The 21,525-nt window shown below is 45.1% G+C and overlaps 1 protein-coding gene across 2 annotated transcripts; it reads left to right on the plus strand.

Annotated features, from left to right (window-relative positions):
- Positions 1-430: 430 nt before the first annotated feature.
- On the plus strand, positions 431-19,751 carry LOC127001044 (metabotropic glutamate receptor 3-like). Of its 2 annotated transcripts, XM_050865216.1 has the most exons (17): positions 431-967; positions 6,958-7,248; positions 8,709-8,868; positions 9,973-10,109; positions 10,967-11,115; positions 12,198-12,391; positions 12,932-13,053; positions 13,289-13,467; positions 13,580-13,818; positions 13,926-14,048; positions 14,198-14,319; positions 14,742-14,937; positions 15,660-15,940; positions 16,159-16,401; positions 16,780-16,928; positions 17,534-17,715; positions 18,384-19,751. In XM_050865216.1, exons 2-17 carry the CDS (start codon positions 6,985-6,987, stop codon positions 18,521-18,523), a joined length of 2,880 nt encoding a protein of 959 aa, XP_050721173.1. In that variant the 5' UTR covers positions 431-967; positions 6,958-6,984; the 3' UTR covers positions 18,524-19,751. The 2 variants fall into 2 exon arrangements, with proteins under 2 accessions (XP_050721173.1, XP_050721180.1); XM_050865223.1 differs by lacking the exons at positions 431-967; positions 6,958-7,248; positions 8,709-8,868; positions 9,973-10,109 and adding an exon at positions 10,241-10,695.
- The last annotated feature ends 1,774 nt before the right edge of the window (positions 19,752-21,525 follow it).

The raw sequence follows: 21,525 nt of genomic DNA on the forward strand, positions 1-21,525 counted from the left end.
ATTAAATCACTGAACGCAGGCAGCCTAGTAATGAGCCAACAGGCTTTCTGCTGCCTGCTAGTCCATGTTTCCATGTTTCCATGTTTCCTCTATCATTCCTTCATCTACTTCATTCTCCTCGAAGTTCATGCAAGTCGGACGCCACTTTGTCACACCACGATAGTGATGTATGACCTTTGGTGTTTAAACCTTTCCCGGCCCTCACTGTGAACGCCATCTCCATTCTTCTTCCTTTTTTTCTTCTTTTCCTTCTGTTTTTTCTCCTTTTCTTCTTCTTCTCCTCCTCCTCCTTTCTTCTTCTGCCATTCCACCTTTCTCTTCACCGTTGTCTGTATACGTGCTCCGGCCTGTATCGTCACAGCTCCGGACGTGGCGGTGAGTCAGGTCCTGGGGTGAGGGCGGTCCAGGGCCAGTCACCAACCCGCGGCTACCCTCCGCCACGCGCCACGCTGCGACTCACTGCCCGCGCCGCCTTGCTCACGGGTACACCTCGAACATGATGACCCGGCGCGCGGCAAACACTCGTAAGTTTTAATGAGTACGTGTGTGAGCGTGCGTGTGTGTGTTTAAGAAGTGATAAACGCCTGCTCAGTGTCTCCAAACCAAACGCGTGCATCGAAATAGATTAATGAAACTCGTGGTCTGTGTTGTTATAAAAGGATACACCACTGCTGAGTTCGTGTGCTCTTTTGACGCCTGTGTGCGGTGTGTGCGTACAGCGCGTTGGTGGTGCGACAAAGTGACGTAGTGACGCAGCTGGAACAGACCGCCTCTCACCAATTAACTGTTTCCCGACGCACCACACCGAGGGAAGCTAATGACCAGCCGAGCAGCGGGCGGCCAACCTTCAAAGCTATTCACTCCACTCCTGGAACACGACACTTACTGAGAGAAAAAAGGAAAGTGGATACTGTCTCCAGAAGTGACGGAAATAGCTACCATCGGCGTCGATAAGAATACATACGCGGTGAGTAATACAACTGGTGGTGACTAAGACGGTTCTTTTTGTGAGCAGCGAGTAGCGGGCTTTTTTTATTATTGTTTACTTTATATTGTGCCCTTGAGCTGTCTCCTTTGTTGTAAAAAAAAAAAATAAAGCACGCATTTCCCGAGCTGACTATCAAAAGTTTCTACTATCACTATATTATTCACAAGAGGTCATACATTAATTTGGGATGCGTGCCTGAATAGCCAAAAAAGCTTCTAACACCTCATGAGAATAACAGTCACCAAAATGTATATGATTGAAACGCAAATCTATCTCTCCAAATTTGCATCCATGAAAGTATCGAGTAGCACGACTTTAATACATCTCTCAGTCAGGGCAGTTCAATGCTTCAGATGCTTAAGCCTTATTGAACTCTATCCACTGTTAACTTTCCCCTTCGCTGTTAACTTCCTTGAGCCTAGACCAGCATCACCGCACCAATGCAAACATCCATCACCACATTTTTTATTTCAATAATACGATGAAAATTGATGCTTCCCCATAAACTGAAAGGGAGCTATAGAGAATCAGGGCAAGAGGAAATGGCAACTCTTTCGTGTCCGTTTTGAGAGGCGCAATAGAGGTGTTTGACCAGCACGTTAGGTGTGTTATCATGTAGAGCACAGGGTGACATCCGTTCTTTGAAACCAAGGGATATGATGTAAGCAAGACGAACAGTGGCTATGTGGGAAGCGAAAGAGAATGAGGAAAAGGGTAAAATAGGAAAAGGTCAAATTGTATACAGACAGAGATTAGACAAAAGAAAAACGCATCCTTTCGAAACTATGCTGTCCAACTCCGTAATGCAAGAGTCAGTCAACATCTTAATTCTTTTATTCCCTTTCATTGCCAAACTGTGGGACAACTTTCACTCCTCAGTATTTCCTCCTTCCTACGACCTAACTGATACTCTTCATGAGGGGAAAATCACGGCACTTTTGAACCTAAATTTGATCAATAGTCGATATTCTCAGACGCTTCCGCCTCTCACATCAATTACTCCCAATGACCGAAAAGGAGTTTAATCGGGTTCTAATGAGTGTTCTTTTACGTTCATGGCACAGAAGAAGGGTCATAAAACTACTCTTGAAACGGCACAACACTACTACGAAAGCCTTGTCAAATGTGTGGGCTTGGACACCGAAATGTTGAAGAATATGACCCAATATCTTTTCGCTTCTTCTGTCGCCTTTTTGCGGGTAATTTTCATGTGATTTAGTTTTGCCCTTTGCCTGTCACCGGTGGGGCAATAAAATATATGTAACCCGGTCTATAAACAAAAGGAGATCAATGGACAATTCGGCATACATAAGGAGATACATAGAGGCTCCTGCTATACTCGTGTTCATGCAGGGCAACGGAGGTAGTGAGAAAGGTAAAGAAAGGGATGGATGAGAAAGAGAAAAATGGAAAGAAAGGTTCGTGGGGGGGAAATGATCGAAAAACAGAAAGAAAACGAAAGGAATGCAAAGGAAGGGAAATGAAAAGAAAGTGATGGAAGATAAAAAAGTAAGAAAGGAAATGTGAAGATAGGAGTGTGGGGAGACGGCGATGAAAGAGAAAGTAAAGGAAGGGAATAGATTGTAACAGAAGGGAATGGAAAAGAAGGCAAGGGAGGAAGAAGAGGAGGTGAAAGATGAGAAAAGGATATGGAAAGGAAAGAGAGCGTGAAGAAGGTCATGGAAGAGAAGAGAAAGAAAGGGAAGGGGATTGATGGAAGAAAAGAGAATAAAAAAAATGGAAATAAAAGACGGAGGAGGAAAAGAGAAGCAAAAGGAAGGGAAGGGCAAGGAAGGAGGTGATGGAAGAGAAGGAAAGAAAGAGAGGGAAAGGGATGAATGGGAAAAGAATGAATGAAAAGGACACAGAGGACACACACACACACACACACACACACACACACACACACACAAACTCGTGAACTTTGTCAACTTAGTGGAACTCTTGTTTTCGGCGGGTTGGATGGAAGCACGTGGGCGGGTGGGCGGGTGGAGGGAGGGGGGGAGGGGGGAGGAGAGAGTGAGGAGGCGAGGCGTGACTCATTCCTCCTCCCTCACTCACGCGCAATTACCTGTCTTGGATCGTCTCACGTGGGAGGAGGATAAGGATAATGGAAAGGTGAGAACTGGAAAAAACAGCGCAATAGTAACGACATTCTAGTGATTACAACGACAACAACGATGAGGATGAGGACGGTGGTGGGGGGTGGAGGGGGCTGGGGGGGATGATGATAATAACATAATAAAAAAAACAGTAATAAAAATAAAGGAGAAAAGTATAACAATAACAAGGGTAACAGTAGTAGTAATAGTAGTAGTAGTAGTAGTAGTAGTAGTGAGAGCAATAATATGCAGTATGGTAAACTGGTGAGCTTTAAATAATACATCACGAGTAATTAAGACAGGTAAACAGTAATGATGACGATGATGATAATGACACCGTAAAAACAAGTCTCATAATACCTACAAACATGCCTACAACAATTATCATACATTCCACAACATTATCATCAAAACACCGAACAAAGGATAAGGTCAGCCAAGGCACCACCCCCACCGCCACCACCGCCACCTGCATCAATTCATGGCTCTTCGTATGAATCAAATCGTGGAAATACCTGAAGCGGGTTACGTACGACAACGACGACACTCCCTCCCCGCTTCCTGCTCCTTCCAGCACCACAGCCTTGCCAGACGGACGACTCCACGCCCCTTATTTGGGGTGACTCATGCAAAGACCGTGTGTGTGTGTGTGTGTGTGTGTGTGTGTGTGTAATGGATGGAAGAACGTGAGGCATCCAAGCAGGTGTAGCTGTTTACTCAGGAAGGAAGGAAAGTGTTCTCATCACTAAGGTGTTTCCATGAATGTCAGTGTGTGTGTGTGTGTGTGTGCGTGTGTGTGTGTAATTCACCAAGACCTGATCACAAGCTAGACTCGCCATCGCGAGCAAGTACCCTCCCGACTAGAGCAAGGCTCATTAGTCGATCTCTGGGTACTGGCAGGACCTTTACACACCACACATCCCATCCCCCTTGCTCAAGGGGGGACAGTAACTGCTCCTTGCCAGCAGAAAAATCCCGGCCTGCGAGCGGGGCTCGAACCTACGCCTGCCAGACCCCGAAGGCTGGCAGCGCAGAGCTTTACCGCTGAGCTAAGTGTGTGTGTGTGTGTGTGTGTGTGTTTACCTATTTGTATTTACCTATTTGTAGTCTACCGGGCCCGAGCTAAGCTCTAATAGTCCCGTCTCCATATCTACATTTATCCAGCCTTTCCGTGTGTGTGTGTGTGTGTGTGTGTGTGTGTGTGTGTGTGTGTGTGTGTGTGTGTGTGTGTGTGTGTGTGTGTCATTGTTTCTTCTCCAGTGACTCGAGCCGCACTAAATGCCTGAGGAGCCAGTCATCATTGCTACCTGCCATGACGAGGACAAGGGAGGAGGGTGAGGAGGAAAATGATGATGATGATGATGATGATGATGATGATAAAAATACTACTACTACTACTACTATTACTACTACTACTACCACTGCTACTTATAATAATAATAATAATAATAATAATAATAATAATAATAATAATAATAATAATAATAATAAGTCATTATGGGAATCACGCATGGCTTCTGGAGTGCTTCATAAACGCAAACCTTGTCAGGAAGAACCGTCAGCCACGCACGTCAGCATACAGAAGACACTGAATGCAGAGTCGGTTTCACGGTCAGGTTCTGCGGACTTCACTTCGAGTCAATCAAGGGACTTTGCACATCTCGTTTGTCAATTATGCTATTTTTCAGTGATGAAATTCCCCTCGGTGGAGTGGAGCTCTCAAAGACGGATACTGTGCTCTCAAACATGAACACGACACGGGATTTATATTCAGGATTCCATGCATGTGTCTACTGTCGATTTAGTTCTTACGTGTGTGAAAAGTTGTTTGGGTTAAATTTGGCTCCACATGCTGCTCGCTTCTCATAGTCACGCTTCCTTTCCGGCTGAGAGCTCGGCAGGCCCTGAAGCTGTGGCGGCGCCGTCCACGGGCGTCAGCAGTGTCGTCTCTTTCCTCAAGTTAGAAGACAACGCTGGTGAACCAAGTAAACGGCGCCAACACAGGAGAAGGAGGACGAGAAGGAGAAGGGGGAGGAGAAAGGAGGAGGATGAAAGAGAAAGAGGAGGAGGAGGAGGAGGAGGAGGACGCGGAGGAAGAAGAGGACGCGGAGGAGGAAGAGGATGCGGAGGAGGACGAAGGAAGGAACGAAGGAAGCGGAGAAAAAGGAATGAAAATATTTGTGTTGTTGGAAGTCTTGCCGGAACTGTTATGGTAGTTTTAAAAATAGAGAAAAAAACTGTTTACCTATTTTTTTACCTTCACTCTACTATTATTACTTTTTATGTTGTTGATCTGAGTTTTAAGAGTGTTACCAGCAGCAGTAGTGGTAGTAGCAGTATTACCAGCAGCAGCAGCAGTAGTAGTAGTAGTAGTAGTAGTAGTAAAAGTAGTAGTAGTAGTAGTAGTAGTAGTTCTTGTTTTTCGTTGTCCTGCAAATGATGACGATAGTTAAAATTAAATTACATGTATACACGCTAACTTAGAGGTGCTTAGTGTTGTGTGGTGTAGTGATGTGTTGCGTTGCGTAATGAGAGAGAGAGAGAGAGAGAGAGAGAGAGAGACTCGAAACGTAACATTCCCTTTAACCATCTTCAATACAGCTCCACCTGTAGTCAATCTGTTCACCTGTGTCTCCCTTCCTCCTACCTCCCCTCCCCCCTTCCGTTGGCCATTCAATTTTCCTGCTGCAAGACTATCCCCTCGAAAGACAGTGTCCACGGTGATCAAGGACGCATGCTGGAGGAGGAGGAGGAGGAGGAGGAGGAGGAGGAGGAAGAAGAGGAGGAGGGGGAAGAGGAGAATCAGGAAGATGAGAAGGTAAAAGAAGAGGAGGAGAAGTGAGATGAGGAGGTGGAGGTGGAAGAGACAGAAGATGAGGATGTAAAGGAGGAGGAGGAGGAGAAGGAAGATAAGAAGGTAAAGGAGGAGGAGGAGGAGGTAGAGGAGAAAGAGATGGAGGAAGATAAGGAGGAAGAAATGGAGACGAAGAAGGAGGAGAGGGAAAATGAGTATATAAAGAAGGAGGAGGAAAAGGAAGACAAGAAGGTAAAGGAGGAGAAGGAGACGGAATAGGAGGTAGAGAAGGAAGAGGAGGAGGAAGAGGGGGAGGAGGATAAGGAAGATGAGGAGGTAGAGGAGAAGGAGAGTGGAGGAGGAGGAGGAGGAGGAGGAGGAGGAGGAAGAGGGGGAGGAGGATAAGAAAGGTGAGGAAGAGGAGAAGGAGAGTGGAGGAGGAGGAGGAGGAGGAGGAGGAGGAGGAGGAGGAGGAGGAGGAAGAGGGGGAGGAGGATAAAGGAGATGAGGAGGTAGAGGAGAAGGAGAGTGGAGGAGGAGGAAGAGGGGGAGGAGGATAAGGAAGATGAGGAGGAGAAGGAGAGTGGAGGTGGGTGATTGGGGGTCAATGGGTAGATATAGGAGTAGGAAGTGGAATAGGAACTTAGAGGCTATTTCCAGATCAATCACTCGCCTTGTACTAGACGTTAGGAAAGAATAAGTTTAAATTTAGCTCAAGCTTCACGTGTTTCAAATGCTCTTTTTTTCCTTTCAAAACTGCAAGGCTTTCACCCCCCAGCCTCCCGCCCCTCCGTGTGTCACCCCCACCCCCACTACCGACCCTCACACGTCCCTGCCTACGCTTCCTTCCTTCCCACGCTTTACCCTCACCCCCCTCTCTCTCACTCTCTATTTCTCTCTCTCGCCCTCTCTTCCGCCACTCCCTGACTCCCTCACCTCATTCACTCACGCACCAACCTGCCATTCTCATCTCTATGCCATACGAGTCTAGGTGGTCCATCGCTTTATTGTTCCAGATTTACTTTTTCCTCCTACTCCTCCTCCAACACGGCCTGCTCTTCCTATTCCTCCAGGTTACTCTCGAGGCGGAGCGTGGGAGGATGCTAGTACCCGTGCTGGTGGTGGCGACGGTGCTGCTGTGCGGGGGAGGAGCAGCAGGAGGAGGAAGAGGAGGCTTCGTAGCGGCGGCGTATTCAGCTGACTATGAAGAAGGACGAGTCAAACGCTCTGCTCCTGCCACCGAGACCTTAAGAATGACCGCTGTGTACCCCATGGACGCCACCCTCTACCTCGGTGCTTTGTTCCCCCTCCACGGCAGAGAAAGGGACACGATCACAGGGGAGGACGTCTGTACGGGTCTCCAGGTTGGTTGGTGTTACGTGTTCGACTCCATTCAAACTGACCTCGTACATAAGCCCCTCCCTCTTCACCAGTAAGTGCACTATAGCATCGGCCCATCCACAAGCAAGCCACGCCCTGTCTTCACCTCAGGCTGCTTGCGATTGGTGGATGCAAGGAAAGGTTAAATGCCATTGGTGGTCGCATGGCTGGCGTGGGCGGGGCTTGGCTACGAAGTTAATGTGAACGGAATAGTTAGTTGGTGTGTGTGTGTGTGTGTGTGTGTGTGCTTTTGTTGTTATTGTTGCTACTGTTTTTTTTTCCATATTTTATCGGTATTTTCTTCTTCTTTCTTACTCCTCGTCTTCTTCCTCCTCCTCCTCATCATCATCATCATCCTTATTTTCTCTTCTCTCTTCCCCTTTCCTCTCCTCCCTTGTCTTCTGTTTCAATTTGTTTTGCTCGATGATCATAACTGTTGGTTCATAGAGGTTGTGTTGGTCATTTACTCTCCAATTATGAAAGAAAGGTTCTATTTCTCGCAATGTCGTTTCTTTTCCAAGTTGCTCCAGTTTCCCGTTTCCCTTAAGTTTTTTTCTATATCTAATTTGTTTTTCAGTTTATTTTCCCAGTCTGTTCTATTGAAATTTTATAAAAGCAGCTATTTCTTTTTCATTGTGATCATCGTGGCAGTATACGTCCTTTTTTACCCTTTTTCTTTGAATGCTCACAACAGCTTTTGGTCTCTCAGTAGTTTTGGTCCACATTTTCCCCACGCCTTTAAAAATACACAGCAGCCCTTTTTCCTTTCCCTCCCATGCTCTTCCATCCTCCACTTCCTTTAAATATCCACAATGACTTTTTTTTTTTAGTTGCTCCACGCTCTCTTTTAGCCCTTCTAACTTTTCCCTGTCTTTTCTCCTTTTTCTTTATAAACATCATTATTTTGTGATATTCATCTGCGCTCCATATTTTCACGCATAATAATTCTTGCCTCTTGTATTCGGGTCTAGCCAGCACACCAATATGCATTTTTAATTAATGTTACCTCACGCTCCCTTGCAGAGTTTTTTTCCATGTTTTGTTTGTTTTTCACTATGTATTTTACAAAACATACAAATTAATTCACTTTTTCACTGGCTTTAATTCATTTAAAGCTCTCTTTTTTTTTTTTTTTTTTTTTTTGCCTCGTGTTTTCCAAAAAATCACTATTTTACCAGATTTCCTTCCAACGCATTAAAAATTATTACCTATTATCATACTTTAAGCCTTCTTTTAAATTTTGTCCGTCTCTCTCTCTCTCTCTCTCTCTCTCTCTCTCTCTCTCTCTCTCTCTCTCTCTCTCTCTCTCTCTCTCTCTCTCTCTCTCTCTCTCTCTCTCTCTCTCTCTCTCTCTCTCTCCCCTCCTCCACCACACACACACCCCACCCACACACAAGACAAGGCCACAAGTCACTGCCCTGACACACACGTATACGTTACACAGAAAAGGGAAGGCATAGAGCCGCTGGAGGCGCTGATGTACACACTGGACGAGATCAACAAAGACGACACACTTCTGCCTGGCATCACCCTTGGAGCCATTGCCTTGGACTCCTGCAACTCCCCGAGTCTCGCCCTCAACCAGAGCCTCAGCTTCATCAAAGGTAAGGACACATGTGGGGGGAGGTTTCAGTTTTGTCGTTTTACTTCTACTAGTGTTGAGACACTACCCTTCACTTCAGCTATTTTCTCGTCCCCCTCCAGTCTCCTTCCGCCTTCTCCTCTCCCCACTGGGTCTGTCCTCGACAACCTTCCTCCACCGAAGGGAATCACACCCTTGGAAATTGGCACAGTAGACTATACGAACAAGATCTGCAAATGTACCTGCATATGATCGACATGAATAATTCAACAGAATCAGACAATTTATCAACGAAGTTGCTGAAAGAAAAGACTATTTATGTTGGAAAGGAAAAGATTGCATAGGATTTGATACAGACCTTCAAGTACCTGAACGAGTTCAATAACTTCGATCAGTCAAGAGTTACTTGAGCTCAAAACTTAACTGACAACTAAAAATAACTGTCTGCCGCTTCAGAATGCATCACAAATATCGGTGGGAGTTTTTTTCCTCGAAGAGTAATCCGTCACTGGACCAACCATCCTACAGAAGTAATTAGTGTGATAACGATCTGCTCCTTTAACAATCTTATTAACTGCTGTTTCGTAGCGACAGAAGTGACTGAACGATCTCGAGTGTACGTAAAGCGAATGCTTTATATCAGCCTGCAGCCTGCAGGTCACTGAAGTGCCTGACGAAAGGACTTATCACCAAGGCAGACAACTTCATTACGGGGTTTCTGTTGCTTACTCTCTTGCTTGTTGTTCTCATATTTCTTCAGACTTCTCATTCTTCTCATTAATTTTTATAAAAGAAGTATCCATCCTATTCTTCCTATATATTCTTAATCCCACCATATTCTTTATTTTCCCACGAGTTTCACTGCCCCTCGTTTCTAAACCTTTTATTCTTTTCAAGATCCGGTGGTTCTACGTCTCATTTATCCATCTTTTATGTCTTCCACCGCAAACTAGACATTTTTTCTTCTCTAATCAACTGTTATTGTGACATTTATTATTTCTACGTTTTCTACAGTTTGATCATCCTAGGCTGTTTCCTTTCAGCATTCAGTGCAGGCTTCTTGGCCGGACAGAATATCACTGCGATGGCCGTCATCCTTCAAATTGTCTTGTTTTCTTCCATTCAGGTTTCTTGGCCGGCCAGAACCAATACCACAATAGTGAGTTTACCTGCGGGGACGGCAGCTCGCCTGTCTACCGCGGCGGCAAGTTTGATAAGGTGGTGGGCGTCGTAGGTGGCCAAAGGTCCTCCGTATCCGTCCAGGTGAGTTAATAATTCCCGGCGGCGCCCACACCACGCACCTCCCCCGCCACGCTCCCCAGACTCACGGACACGCTACACAGGGGGGGGGGGGGAGAGAGAGAGAGAGAGAGAGAGAGAGATCCATAAACGTAACAGTGCCTCTCCGCCTGAGTGTCATGTGTTAACGTGAGGTGCATGCAACTCAACCACACCTACGAATGTCAGACTTTGCTTTTTACTAAGATTTTATTACCAAAGTAGAGTAATGGTCATGATGTCTATCGATATACCCCCTTCACTGATATTCTCATCAAGTGAACATTTTCTCCCATAATGTTGGATATCATTTTTGTCTATGTATCAAGCTCCCAGCCCTGAGAGTGAAGACAATTTATTACCTTAAAAATCTCTTGCTCGATATGAAAGAAGTGTTACGCTTTCGCTCAAGGTTACAGCGGCTCGGCTCACCATAGCGTCGACGCGGCTGTCTGGTGCACCGATACTGAGCGGTTCGAACGCTTTGCGTTGAACAATCGTTCTTAAGGAAGTGACGGGTGGTGCGGCGATAAGTTCACTCGAGAACGAGACGGAAAGAATCAAAAGAGAGGTGACAGCAAAATTTATTTTCAGAGTTACCCAGCTGTCTCTGGTTCCTCACGCTATCATTAGATGTTGATTAACCGCCTTAGATAACATGATGAAACGTTCTCCACTTTGACAATAGTTCATTATTGTGCCCCTGTTCATTTTCTTGAAATGGTCGTGTTCTTATTCTCCTATTAGTAAAAACTATTTGAAGAAACGTACAAATTGTTTAACACAAGCAAAACAAAAAAAGACGAATCCCAATAAATACATCCACTTCCATGTCCCTCCAGATGGCCAGCGTGTTGAGGGTGATTCAACTGCCCCAGATCAGCTACCTGAGCACGTCTGCCTCGCTCGGCAACAGGGAAAGGTACCCGTTCTTCCTGCGTACGGTGCCCTCCGACGCCACACAGGCACAGGCCATCCTGCGCCTCATGAAGTGAGTGCTCAGGCAAGGCAAGACAAGGCAATGCAAGGGAAGGAAGGGGGGGAAAGGGAGGTAGTGGGGAGGGAAGGAAAGGTAGTGAGGAAATGAAGGGAAGGGAAAGGGAAGGGAAGGGAAGGGAAGGGAAGGGAAGGGAAGCAAAGCGATGGGAAGGGAAAATAAGAAAGGCAAGGCAAGATGAAAGGAGGATGTGGATTGAAAATGATGGAAAGAATGGGACGGAATAGGAAGGGAAAAAACTGAATAAATGGGAAGGGAAGGGAGAACATGGAAAGGAAGGAAAGGGGATGAGAAGAAAGGAGAGGGGAGGAAAGGGAAAGGAGGGAAGCAGGAGACACAGAAGGTTATGGAAGAGAAGGAAATGATGGAAGGGAAGACAGAATTATGGAAGGGACGTTAGCCAAATAAGTACGTCCATATATGTATAAGTACCTTCATCAGGGTTAGGTAGTGAAATAATGTGTTCGTGCTCGGATTAGTGATAAAAAATGCAACAACAACAACACCAGCTGAGGCATCACCAGCACCAACGAGAATAGTAGTAGTAGTAGTAGTAGTAGTAGTAGTAGTAGTAGTAGTTGCTGTAGTAGTAGCAGCATAATAGGGAAAGAAGTAGCAATAGTAGTGACAAAAATGGACATGAACTATTAAAGAAGCACAAAGAAAACAATCAATGGAATAAATACGTAACTGAATGAATAGATAAATAAATATATTTTTAAATAAATGAATTAAGATAAATAAATTAATACATAAATACACACACACACACACACACACACACACACACACACACACACACACACACACACACACACACACACACACACGAAGAGAGAGACGATATCAGTCAGTTAGACAAGGTTAAAAATAAACCAATCTTACTTTGAAGAACAACCACCACGGACAACAATAAGACTTCCATAACCAACAATCACTACTACTGCTGCTGCAGCTACAATTACTACTACTACTACTACTACTACTACTACTACTACTACTACTGCTGCTGCTGCTGCTACATAACACCCCCCACCCCACCCCACCACCACCTCTATCGCCTCCACCGCCCACAGTCACTTCGGCTGGACACACGCCGGCGTGGTGTACAGTTCAGAGGAGTATGGCGTGGGCGGCTACCGGGAGCTGGTCAGCCGCGCCCACAAATACGACGTGTGCTTCGCCACACCCACGCACGCCCTGGCCGGCCACGACCCCGACGAGACCTACAGGAGTGTCGTAGAAGAACTGTTCCGAGGACATTTTCATGGTATGCTTCACAAACTAATTCACTTCTATGGAAATTTTTACTTAGCGTGTGTTGGATATCATGCTATGCGTCGAGTATCATAAAGGCACTCGTGGCAGTAGAGATAAACAATAATCATTCTTCGTTCTTCGCACACAAACGGCGGCAGGTTGATGAATGAACACACACACACACACACACACACACACTCACTCACTCACTCACTCACTCACTCTCTCTCTCTCTCTCTCTCTCTCTCTCTCTCTCTCTCTCTCTCTCTCTCTCTCTCTCTCTCTCTCTCTCTCTCTCTCTCTCTCTCTCTCTCTCTCTCTCTCTCTCTCTCTCTCTCTCTCTCTCTCTCTCTCTCTCTCTCTCTCTCTCTCTCTCTCTCTCTCTCTCTCTCTCTCTCTCACTGTGTGTGTGTGTGTGTGTGTGTGTGTGTGTGTGTGTGTGTCGTGAACGAATACGAGATGTAAAAAAAAAGTAAAAATAACACGATGAAGCTGTGGACCTGTCACTATCTGCCTCCAGCCTCACCTCTAGTACTATGGTACCCCGCAGTGGTGGTGGTGTTCGCAGTGCGGGAGGTGGCCGTGCGGCTGCTCAAGACTGTGCAACTGAGCGGCCATCAAGATAGGTTCCTCTGGCTGGGCTCCGACGGCTGGACGTACAATACACCTGAGGTAAGTAAGGGGGGACGCGCGCACAGACAAATGGACAACCCAAGTGAAGAGAGCATGAGAGAGAGAGAGAGAGAGAGAGAGAGAGAGTAATGGGATGCTATAAGAAAGAACGGAAGAAGCGTAGGATAAATGATGAAACGAATTGATGAGTGGCAGGTACAAGGGTAAAATTGGAGAAGTGAGGGAAAAATGAACACATTCCCTCGTGTTTCATTCGTTTCCATTCGTTGTCCAGGACGTGGCACCAGTAGCCGAGGGCGCTTTTGGGATCCAGCCCCTGGCACGGAGTATGCCAGGCTTCGACGAGTACTTCAGTGGCCTCACCCCGCAGACCAACACCCGCAACCCGTGGTTTTCCGAGTACTGGACGCTGAAGGACGCCCCCGAATACTCCCGCCGCCACTACCGCCCCGGGTGAGAGTGAACTCCTTAAAAGGATATAAACATATAATGGGATACTGTGAAACTCTTGGTAATTAATCTGAAGGTGTGTAGCTTACTCTCATCCCCACACAACGCCCTGCAGCGCCAGAAGTCTCGACAGCGAAGCGCAGGCGAAAAGCAACATAAATCTGACGGAGCCATACCGACACGAACCGTGGCTACACTTCGTGAGGGACGCCGTAATGGCCTTTGCTCATGCTCTGCACGACATGTGGGAGGAGGAGTGCGCAGATCAGCCGGGGCTGTGTGAAGCCATGGCGCACAGCGGGCACCTCCACGGTCATCACCTGCTGCAACACCTCAAAAAGGTGTCTTTCACAGGTAAGAAATTTACGTCGATCACCAGGGATGGCCAAGCACGAGATAGGTTAATAGATATCACAGCTGTCCATGAGCATGAATGTCATGTCTTTTTCTCTTCTACGCAGACCTAAGCAACGTGACCTTCCGTTTCGACGAGCAGGGGTCGGGGCCAGCCAGGTATACCGTCTTCAACTACCAAAAGGTGGAAAATTATACCTACGCCTGGGTACCCGTCGGCAACTACTTCAGTAAGTCCTCTATGCCAATCTGTCTGCGTCTAAGCTACTACTACATATACTTATCAAGTATTTGATAGCAACATTGTTCACTTTTGAAAGCCTTGCAGTCAGTAGGCGGCGTGTATAGCAGCTTTACAGTCCACCCCCCCTTCTCACAGACACCACAGGGGCCAGGCCAGAGCTCTACTTGGACTCTGCCTCCGTCAAGTACCGCCGCGGAGCACTCTTCCCGGAGTCTTCGTGTGGCGTCCCTTGTGGCCCCGGCCAGGAGAAGGTGCCGGTGAGTGGCTCCTCCCGTCATCAGTAAATCTTTGCCATTCGTCCTTTATTGATTTCATAAATGTTGCCTCATTTTATACTTTGGGCGTACACACTTCACTCACTGATGACTAGCAAAGGTCTCTCAAACACTGCACACATAGGTTAATCAGCAATGAAAGGGCAGAAGTTTTGCCAGTTGCACGTCGCTATGTCACACCCATGTTACCATTCACAGACTTCCGTGTAAACATGTAAATATATATTCAAATGTAAAGCACGTGCAGCTGCAATGTAGGCTGCACGTGCTTTACATTTGAATTTACATTTACATATTTACAAGGAAGTCTGTGAATTGTAACATGGGTGTGACATAGCGACGTGCAACTGACCTGCAAACCCTGACAGTCTTTCCTTTATACTGGAACTTTTTGTCATCTACAGCTGCAAGACTCGTGCTGCTGGAGCTGCAAGGACTGTCAGCCGTACCAGTATTACAACAAGACAGAGTACATGTGCAAGGACTGCATGCAGTGCTTCAAGCCTGACCAAGAGGGACGAGGCTGCGTCCCGAAGGAGAAAAAGTCCATCGACTACAAAAGTCGCTGGGCCATCACGTCACTCGCCCTTGCCAGTCTCGGTTAGTATCCCATGCAGAGACTCAAATTAAAACATGATGCATACAATACTAATATTTCTGATGTAGTTAAGATGACTGTAACACATTTTCACACCCTGCCTTAAGTTCCCAGAGTGCACGGCATAAAGCATCGTGGCTTTTCCATGACACCAAACTTGCATTCATGTCTGGGCCTCAGTTTTGGCCATTCTGGCCACTGGTCCTCTCCCATAATACTCAGAAAACACTCCACCTGTTTCCAGTAGTCAGCACTCACGCCACCTCCCTCCCTACGCACACATATAAAACACATTCCACCCCTCCCCGGCACAACATTCCTTGATTGTCCACAAACTCCAGAAAATATGACTCCCTCGTTAACTTAAATTAACAAGGCCGGTCAACAAGAAACCTTTTATCAGCGTTATCTAAGTCAGAATCACTCCCATATCGTTGAGTAATCACCCCCACACTCCTCCACTACATCTCACTCTACACCCCCCCCCCCCTAGCAATCAGTCCATACCACTCCTCTGTCGTTCAACCCAACTCTTCCCCTCCCTCAGCATTCCCCACCACTCTCCTATCGTTCAACCCTCAACCCAACTCTCACCCTCCCTCACCACTCCCCTATTTTTCAACCCTCAATCCAACTCTCCCCATCCCTCACCACTCCCTTATCGTTTAACCCTCAACCAAACTCTCCCCCTCCTCCAGCACTCACCCCCAGCACCCCTTCTCAGGTATTTTCAGCACGGTACTAGTGGGAATCATCTTCTGGGTGCACCTGGAGACACCGGTAATCAAGGCTGCCTCGAGGGAACTCTCCTACATCCTCCTAGGTGGCATCCTGTTCTCCTTCCTTATGAGTTTCGTTATCGTGGCGCCCCCCAACATTATGTCCTGCGGCCTCACCAGGTTTTTCCTCGGCTTCAGCTACACTCTCTGCTACGCCGCCATCCTCACCAAAACCTCCAGGATCTCCAGAATTTTCAACAGCACTCATTCTAGTAAATCCCACAAGGTAAGCTTAACTCTTTTATTAGTATTATTATTGTTGAAATGCCTAGCGATTTTCATTCCCCTTTGATGAATGCAATAATACTCTCTCTCTCTCTCTCTCTCTCTCTCTCTCTCTCTCTCTCTCTCTCTCTCTCTCTCTCTCTCTCTCTCTCTCTCTCTCTCCGAAAGCATTACATCACTCACCTCAACTTGTTCTCTGTCTCTCCCCGGTCCTGGTAGGCTCGCTACACGTCCCCATGGAGTCAGGTGGTGATCGTGGTGATGCTGGTGAGCGTGGAGGTAGTGATCAACGTGTGCTGGTTGGTGCTGAAGCCTCCAAGCACCAAGAACCTGTGCGACAGAGCAACAGACTATCAAATTATCATATGCAGTGGTCTTGACGATTATTCTTATATCGTGGGCCTCATCTATCCACTAATCCTGGTGGCCTTCTGCACTATCTACGCCATAAAGACAAGAAAGGTAAGCTGGTATTTGATGTCAGCGAGTTAAACTCAATAACACAATTCTTACAGCTCGATTCGGAAACCATTAATTACCCTTCTTGACTGCGATGCACTTACTGGTAGAAACTGAAGCACAAATTGATACAAAACGCTCCATTAAGGTATTTACTCAATACCTCATACGTTTATTATTTTATTTCCCCTTTGGGACCCGGGTGACTCGGTGGGTAGGTGCTTGACTCGTGACCGAAATGCTGCGGGCACAATCCAAGCTCAAGGAGGCGTTTCGGTGAGAGCGTTTACGCTTTCTTGTAACCCTGGCAGAACTACATGGTCTTAGGTACTCAGCTGAGAGAGATCTATAAACCACTTTTTTTCTATCTTCCCTTTACAGTGCCCGGATGGATTCAATGAGGCCAGATATATAGCCTTCACCAGCTACACGACTTGCATCATCTGGCTTATATTTGTGCCTCTGTACCTATCAGCGGGAGTCACGGATGATATAAGAGTCGTCACGCTGGCCTTGTCCCTGTCTTTGGGGTAAGTGCGTGTGATACGAGTGTGAGGATCAACATTCATGATTATTATACATGTTCCATGAAAATGGACCAATAAGATAAGATAGCCAAGCATGATTGTTCAACTATCTAAACTTCATACAGAACAATTGTAAAGGCATCAAAAATTACTCCAACTCTCTAACTACCTACTGCAAAAAAAAAATCAATATCAATTGACTACAATTTTTTTTTTGTTATGATTCGTCTCGGGTCCTTTTATATTACCGATTGAAAGAGGCAATCTTCCAGTTTTGAGAGCAAAAATTAAACTAGAACCTATCAATATCCCTGGTTCACGTGTTACTTTGAAATAAATGCGTAAAGTAAAAGTCTGTTAAACTTCATCACGCAATACCGCGAGTACCTCCGAAGCCACACTCTCATGGCACTGCTTTCCTGCTTCCGGCTGTATTCGCGTAACAGTAATGCTTTACAATTTCTTCATTTATCATTGTTGAGGGACCTAAGACGAATATTTACTTTTCCTCAACAGTCTGGGTAGCAACTGTGTTAATATGAATAGGATGTAAGATCATTTTATTATGAAACAGAAACAAGACCCTCTTTTTCCTGAATAATTTTCAGAGGGTTTGTGCAGCTGGGTTGCCTCTTTTTCCCCAAAGTACACGTGGTCCTCTTCAAGCCAGAAAAGAACACTAGAGATGCTGTCATGACTGTTAACAGGAACTCGATTTATGCACGTGACTCGACCTACAGGAAGCAAGGTCATGACCACCACAGCGCCCCTGCGATCTTTGTGCTCACCGGTAAGTTGCGTGTTCATGTTGTCACAAAGGATCATTATAACATTATCGCTGAAACTTATAACTGAAACTGCCATGTGAATTACTCCAAGGCTATCTTGAAAATTTGTAAAATAGATATACACTATACCAGTGATGCATCAAATTTCACGCTGAGAGTTTGGAGTTTCACGCTGAGAGGGAGAGTTTGACCGCTCGTTCACCAGACGCCATCTTGCCTCTATATGCTGTTCATGCTCACTCACTCCAACCCAACGCTCCTGCCTGAGCACAAGCTGTTGGTATTTTAAAGACTATACCATTTTCAGCTATTGGTGGTCAGCTGGTGTTCCGGCAGAAGCACGGGTAGGAGGCAGTGAGTAGGAGTAGCATAGAGGCAAGATAGGGTCTGGAGAGTGCATGGTCAAACTCTCCCTATTTACAGCTCTGCATTAGCCTACATATACTACATTCAAGTTCATAGACTATGATGTAGGCTGCACACGGTGAGCATTGCATAGAATGTTCTTACCATAGAGAGAAACAGTAAATTTTCTAAGGGCAAATTATAATTTCTAAGTGCAGTACTTTGAATGTGTATTAGGAAAATGATTAACACTGCTTGAGTGGTGGTAAGTATTGAGTTGGATAATCAAAATACACCTGCAGTTTTATTTGTGTGTTGGTGACAGGTGGGCAACAGAATGGCGGGGCACCACCAGCAGCCTCATCCCAACCCCCTCAGCCTGTCTTGCGGGAATCCCCGGGCAGAGTGAACCAGGTGTACATGAGCACCATCCTCAGCACACACGAAGACATGGACAACCTCTAGGGCTCCGTCACTTTCTTCAACATATAATTAGAATATTAAGTATTATTCCTCTGTGACCCCTAGTTTTGAAAATCCTTCTTCATATACATTCCTCCTCTCATGTTAACTATTCTCAAACTACTCATACCAAAGTATGTTGATGGCATAGTACACAATGGTAAGCTATATTAGTTGTGTGTGTGTGTGTGTGTGTGTGTGTGTGTGTGTGTGTGTGTGTGTTTATGAACGTCTGTGGGGGGAGAAGCTATAACTGCATCAGTATTCATTGTGTGAGACTACCCTGTGATACAAGTTGTATTAAGGTAATTTCCTGTGTTTTATCACTGCCATAATAATAACAGCATCGTGGTTCCTCAGCACTGTGCGCTGTATTTCAAGGCTTTCAAAGCTACAGAAACTATGTAGTTGTATTATAGTAGGCCTCGGCCGGAATCGATTCCAAAATTTCTGCGATTCTGAGAAAACTACCTAAGAACCTGTTCCTAATTTGGGAACTGATTCCCCATTACTTGATTCCACGGACCAATAACTGACACTACAGTGCAATGAGAGTGAGACAACGCAAGGAAGCAGTGAAAGGTTGGCAGTGACTGGCGACTTTTTCACTTTCCCTTGCTTAGTGACAGTGTTTCCCTCTGACGCTCACGACACAAACGAAAGGTTATTGACTATCAGTAGCAGTTTCGTGAGCTAGGGGGAGGGGTTAGTTTGTTGTTGTAGTTGTTGTTGTTGCACTGCCCTCTATAGCCATAAAGCATTATCTACTGACTTGAGAATTCTATTCTAGAATTGAATAGTGATTCTATTGGTATTTATTGTGAATCCGAAATCTCGATTCAAAATTTATCATATATATATATATATATATATATATATATATATATATATATATATATATATATATATATATATATATATATATATATCGTATTTTTCTGTGTATAAGACGCAACTCTATTTTCAAGGCTATTTTCAAGGGGAAAAAATCATCATAATTTTTATAAACATTGTTAATCATCATCATAATCTATTATTATATCTTAGCATACTTCACAAATAATATAAGCCACGCACGTTTCGATACAGCGCATGTCAGGGTGGCACAGGATTATGTATATAGTTGTTTCCAATGAGAGTACACAGAAGCTGCCTTGTACAGGCCTACCGGCCTCTTGCAGACCTCTTATGTTCTTATGTTCTTATGTAAATATTACAAGATTGTCCTGCACTATTTTTCTTTCAATTCTTAATCATCCCTCAACAGAAGTTTACTAACAGCGTGTAGATACAGACACCTTGTTATCCTGTTACTCGGAGTAAAACTAGAAATATCCAGGCAAAAATAATCATCAAGACCTTGTTATAGGTTATTGAGCCTCAGCTACAAGCACATGACAGGGCACTTGAATAAACACTGTAGACAATTGTAACACAAAGGTAAGTAGGGTAGGCGGTGGTTGAACGGACAGCAAGACGGCCCCGCGTACAGGAGGACGCGAGTTCAATCCCCGACCGGTGCCACCAAACTGGGATTTTTCAGCCGCCGCCGAGTGGCTTAAACTACCCACATGCTGTCCAGAAGACCACCTATCAACCCGGACTCTAGATTCTAGGATTAAAGATGAGCTCCGGGAGGGCAGCATGAGCCAAAGCAAGATGGCGCCACTATAAACACTCGCCTGCGCCAGAACGGGCTGGCCCGACCATCAGGACCCACCGGGAAGAAGCCTACCGGCGCAATAGGCCAAGACGTAAAAAAAGAAGAAAAAAAAGTATCTGTGGATCTTAACGTATATAATCACAGACTGATTTACCCACTACTAACTTAGAGGTAAGCAAAGCACAAAAAAAGATGAGAAAGTTAAAATTATATGTACTAACACAGAAGGGCTAACTATATAATGAAAATACATAGATATATATAAGGGTTTTAGAAAATGAAAGGCGAGGATGACTGAAAAGGAGGAATAATGATTTTGCAAAAGAGGATAAAACATTGAAATCATATAAAGATATTATGAGAAGTATATAGGATTCACACAGAGTTAATAGTATATGGAGAAAAATAACAACAGTGGTACTATATTTTTCTGTTAATTATAAGAATAGAAACAGAAAACTAAAAGAACATAATTAGAGTATCGATAAATAAGGAAGAGGATGCAGTGTTCTTAGTTCGTAACTCTAAGTGACAAATGGGGCTACAAAGAACACAAAAACTGGATAAAAATGCCAAAATGGTAAACTGGTTTTGGGTAGAAAAAGAAGCAGGATTAAATGAATGTAAAAAGTGTTAAGAGTATATGAATAAAATAGGAATGAAAGGAAAAGTGTAACATATTAAATGGTGACTGAAAAGAGATATGACAAGTTCCAAGGGACTGTAACTGATGAAAAAGAAAATGTTTGGCTCTTTGGACCAGAACACTTTACAATGCATAGAGATGGGGGTAAAAGTTGTGAGAATGAAAAAATACAAGGGCGAGGAGCAGGTGACCCGAGAATACTACAGCATTGATAAGGTTCCACTAAAAGAATATATTAGAGAAGTAAGACAACAGACAGAAATTAAAGAGCCAAAAGAAGTGATAGAATTGGAAACTATAATGAAAACTGAGACATAAAAGAATCAAAAGAAAATACAGAAGAAAGAAAAGTGAATAAGGAGAGGATATTGAACCGAAGCATCTTTTAAATTTCTTTTCCGTCGTAAATCACCATTTTTAAACTTCCCTCACTCCAAAAAGTTACCGTAGGTAAATTCTAGATCTTGGAAACACTAGCGGTTTAAGAAAGAATCTGCTGCTGCTGGTGTTGGTAAAAGGGCTGCCAGATACACCCGCGGGCTTGTGCCACCCCTTGAAAGAGGTGTTTCTTGATGGTGGGTGCCAGTCAAGGAGACTACCAACTCCTGCTGGGTGCCATCGCAGGCTCATAATTTTGGCTGGTTTTTTTTTGGTGGGGGCTAAAGGGCATCATAAGTTCAGGAGGGGGAGGTGAAA

This window comes from Eriocheir sinensis, chromosome 2 (genome assembly GCF_024679095.1).
Source record: "Eriocheir sinensis breed Jianghai 21 chromosome 2, ASM2467909v1, whole genome shotgun sequence".
Lineage (NCBI taxonomy): Eukaryota > Metazoa > Arthropoda > Malacostraca > Decapoda > Varunidae > Eriocheir > Eriocheir sinensis.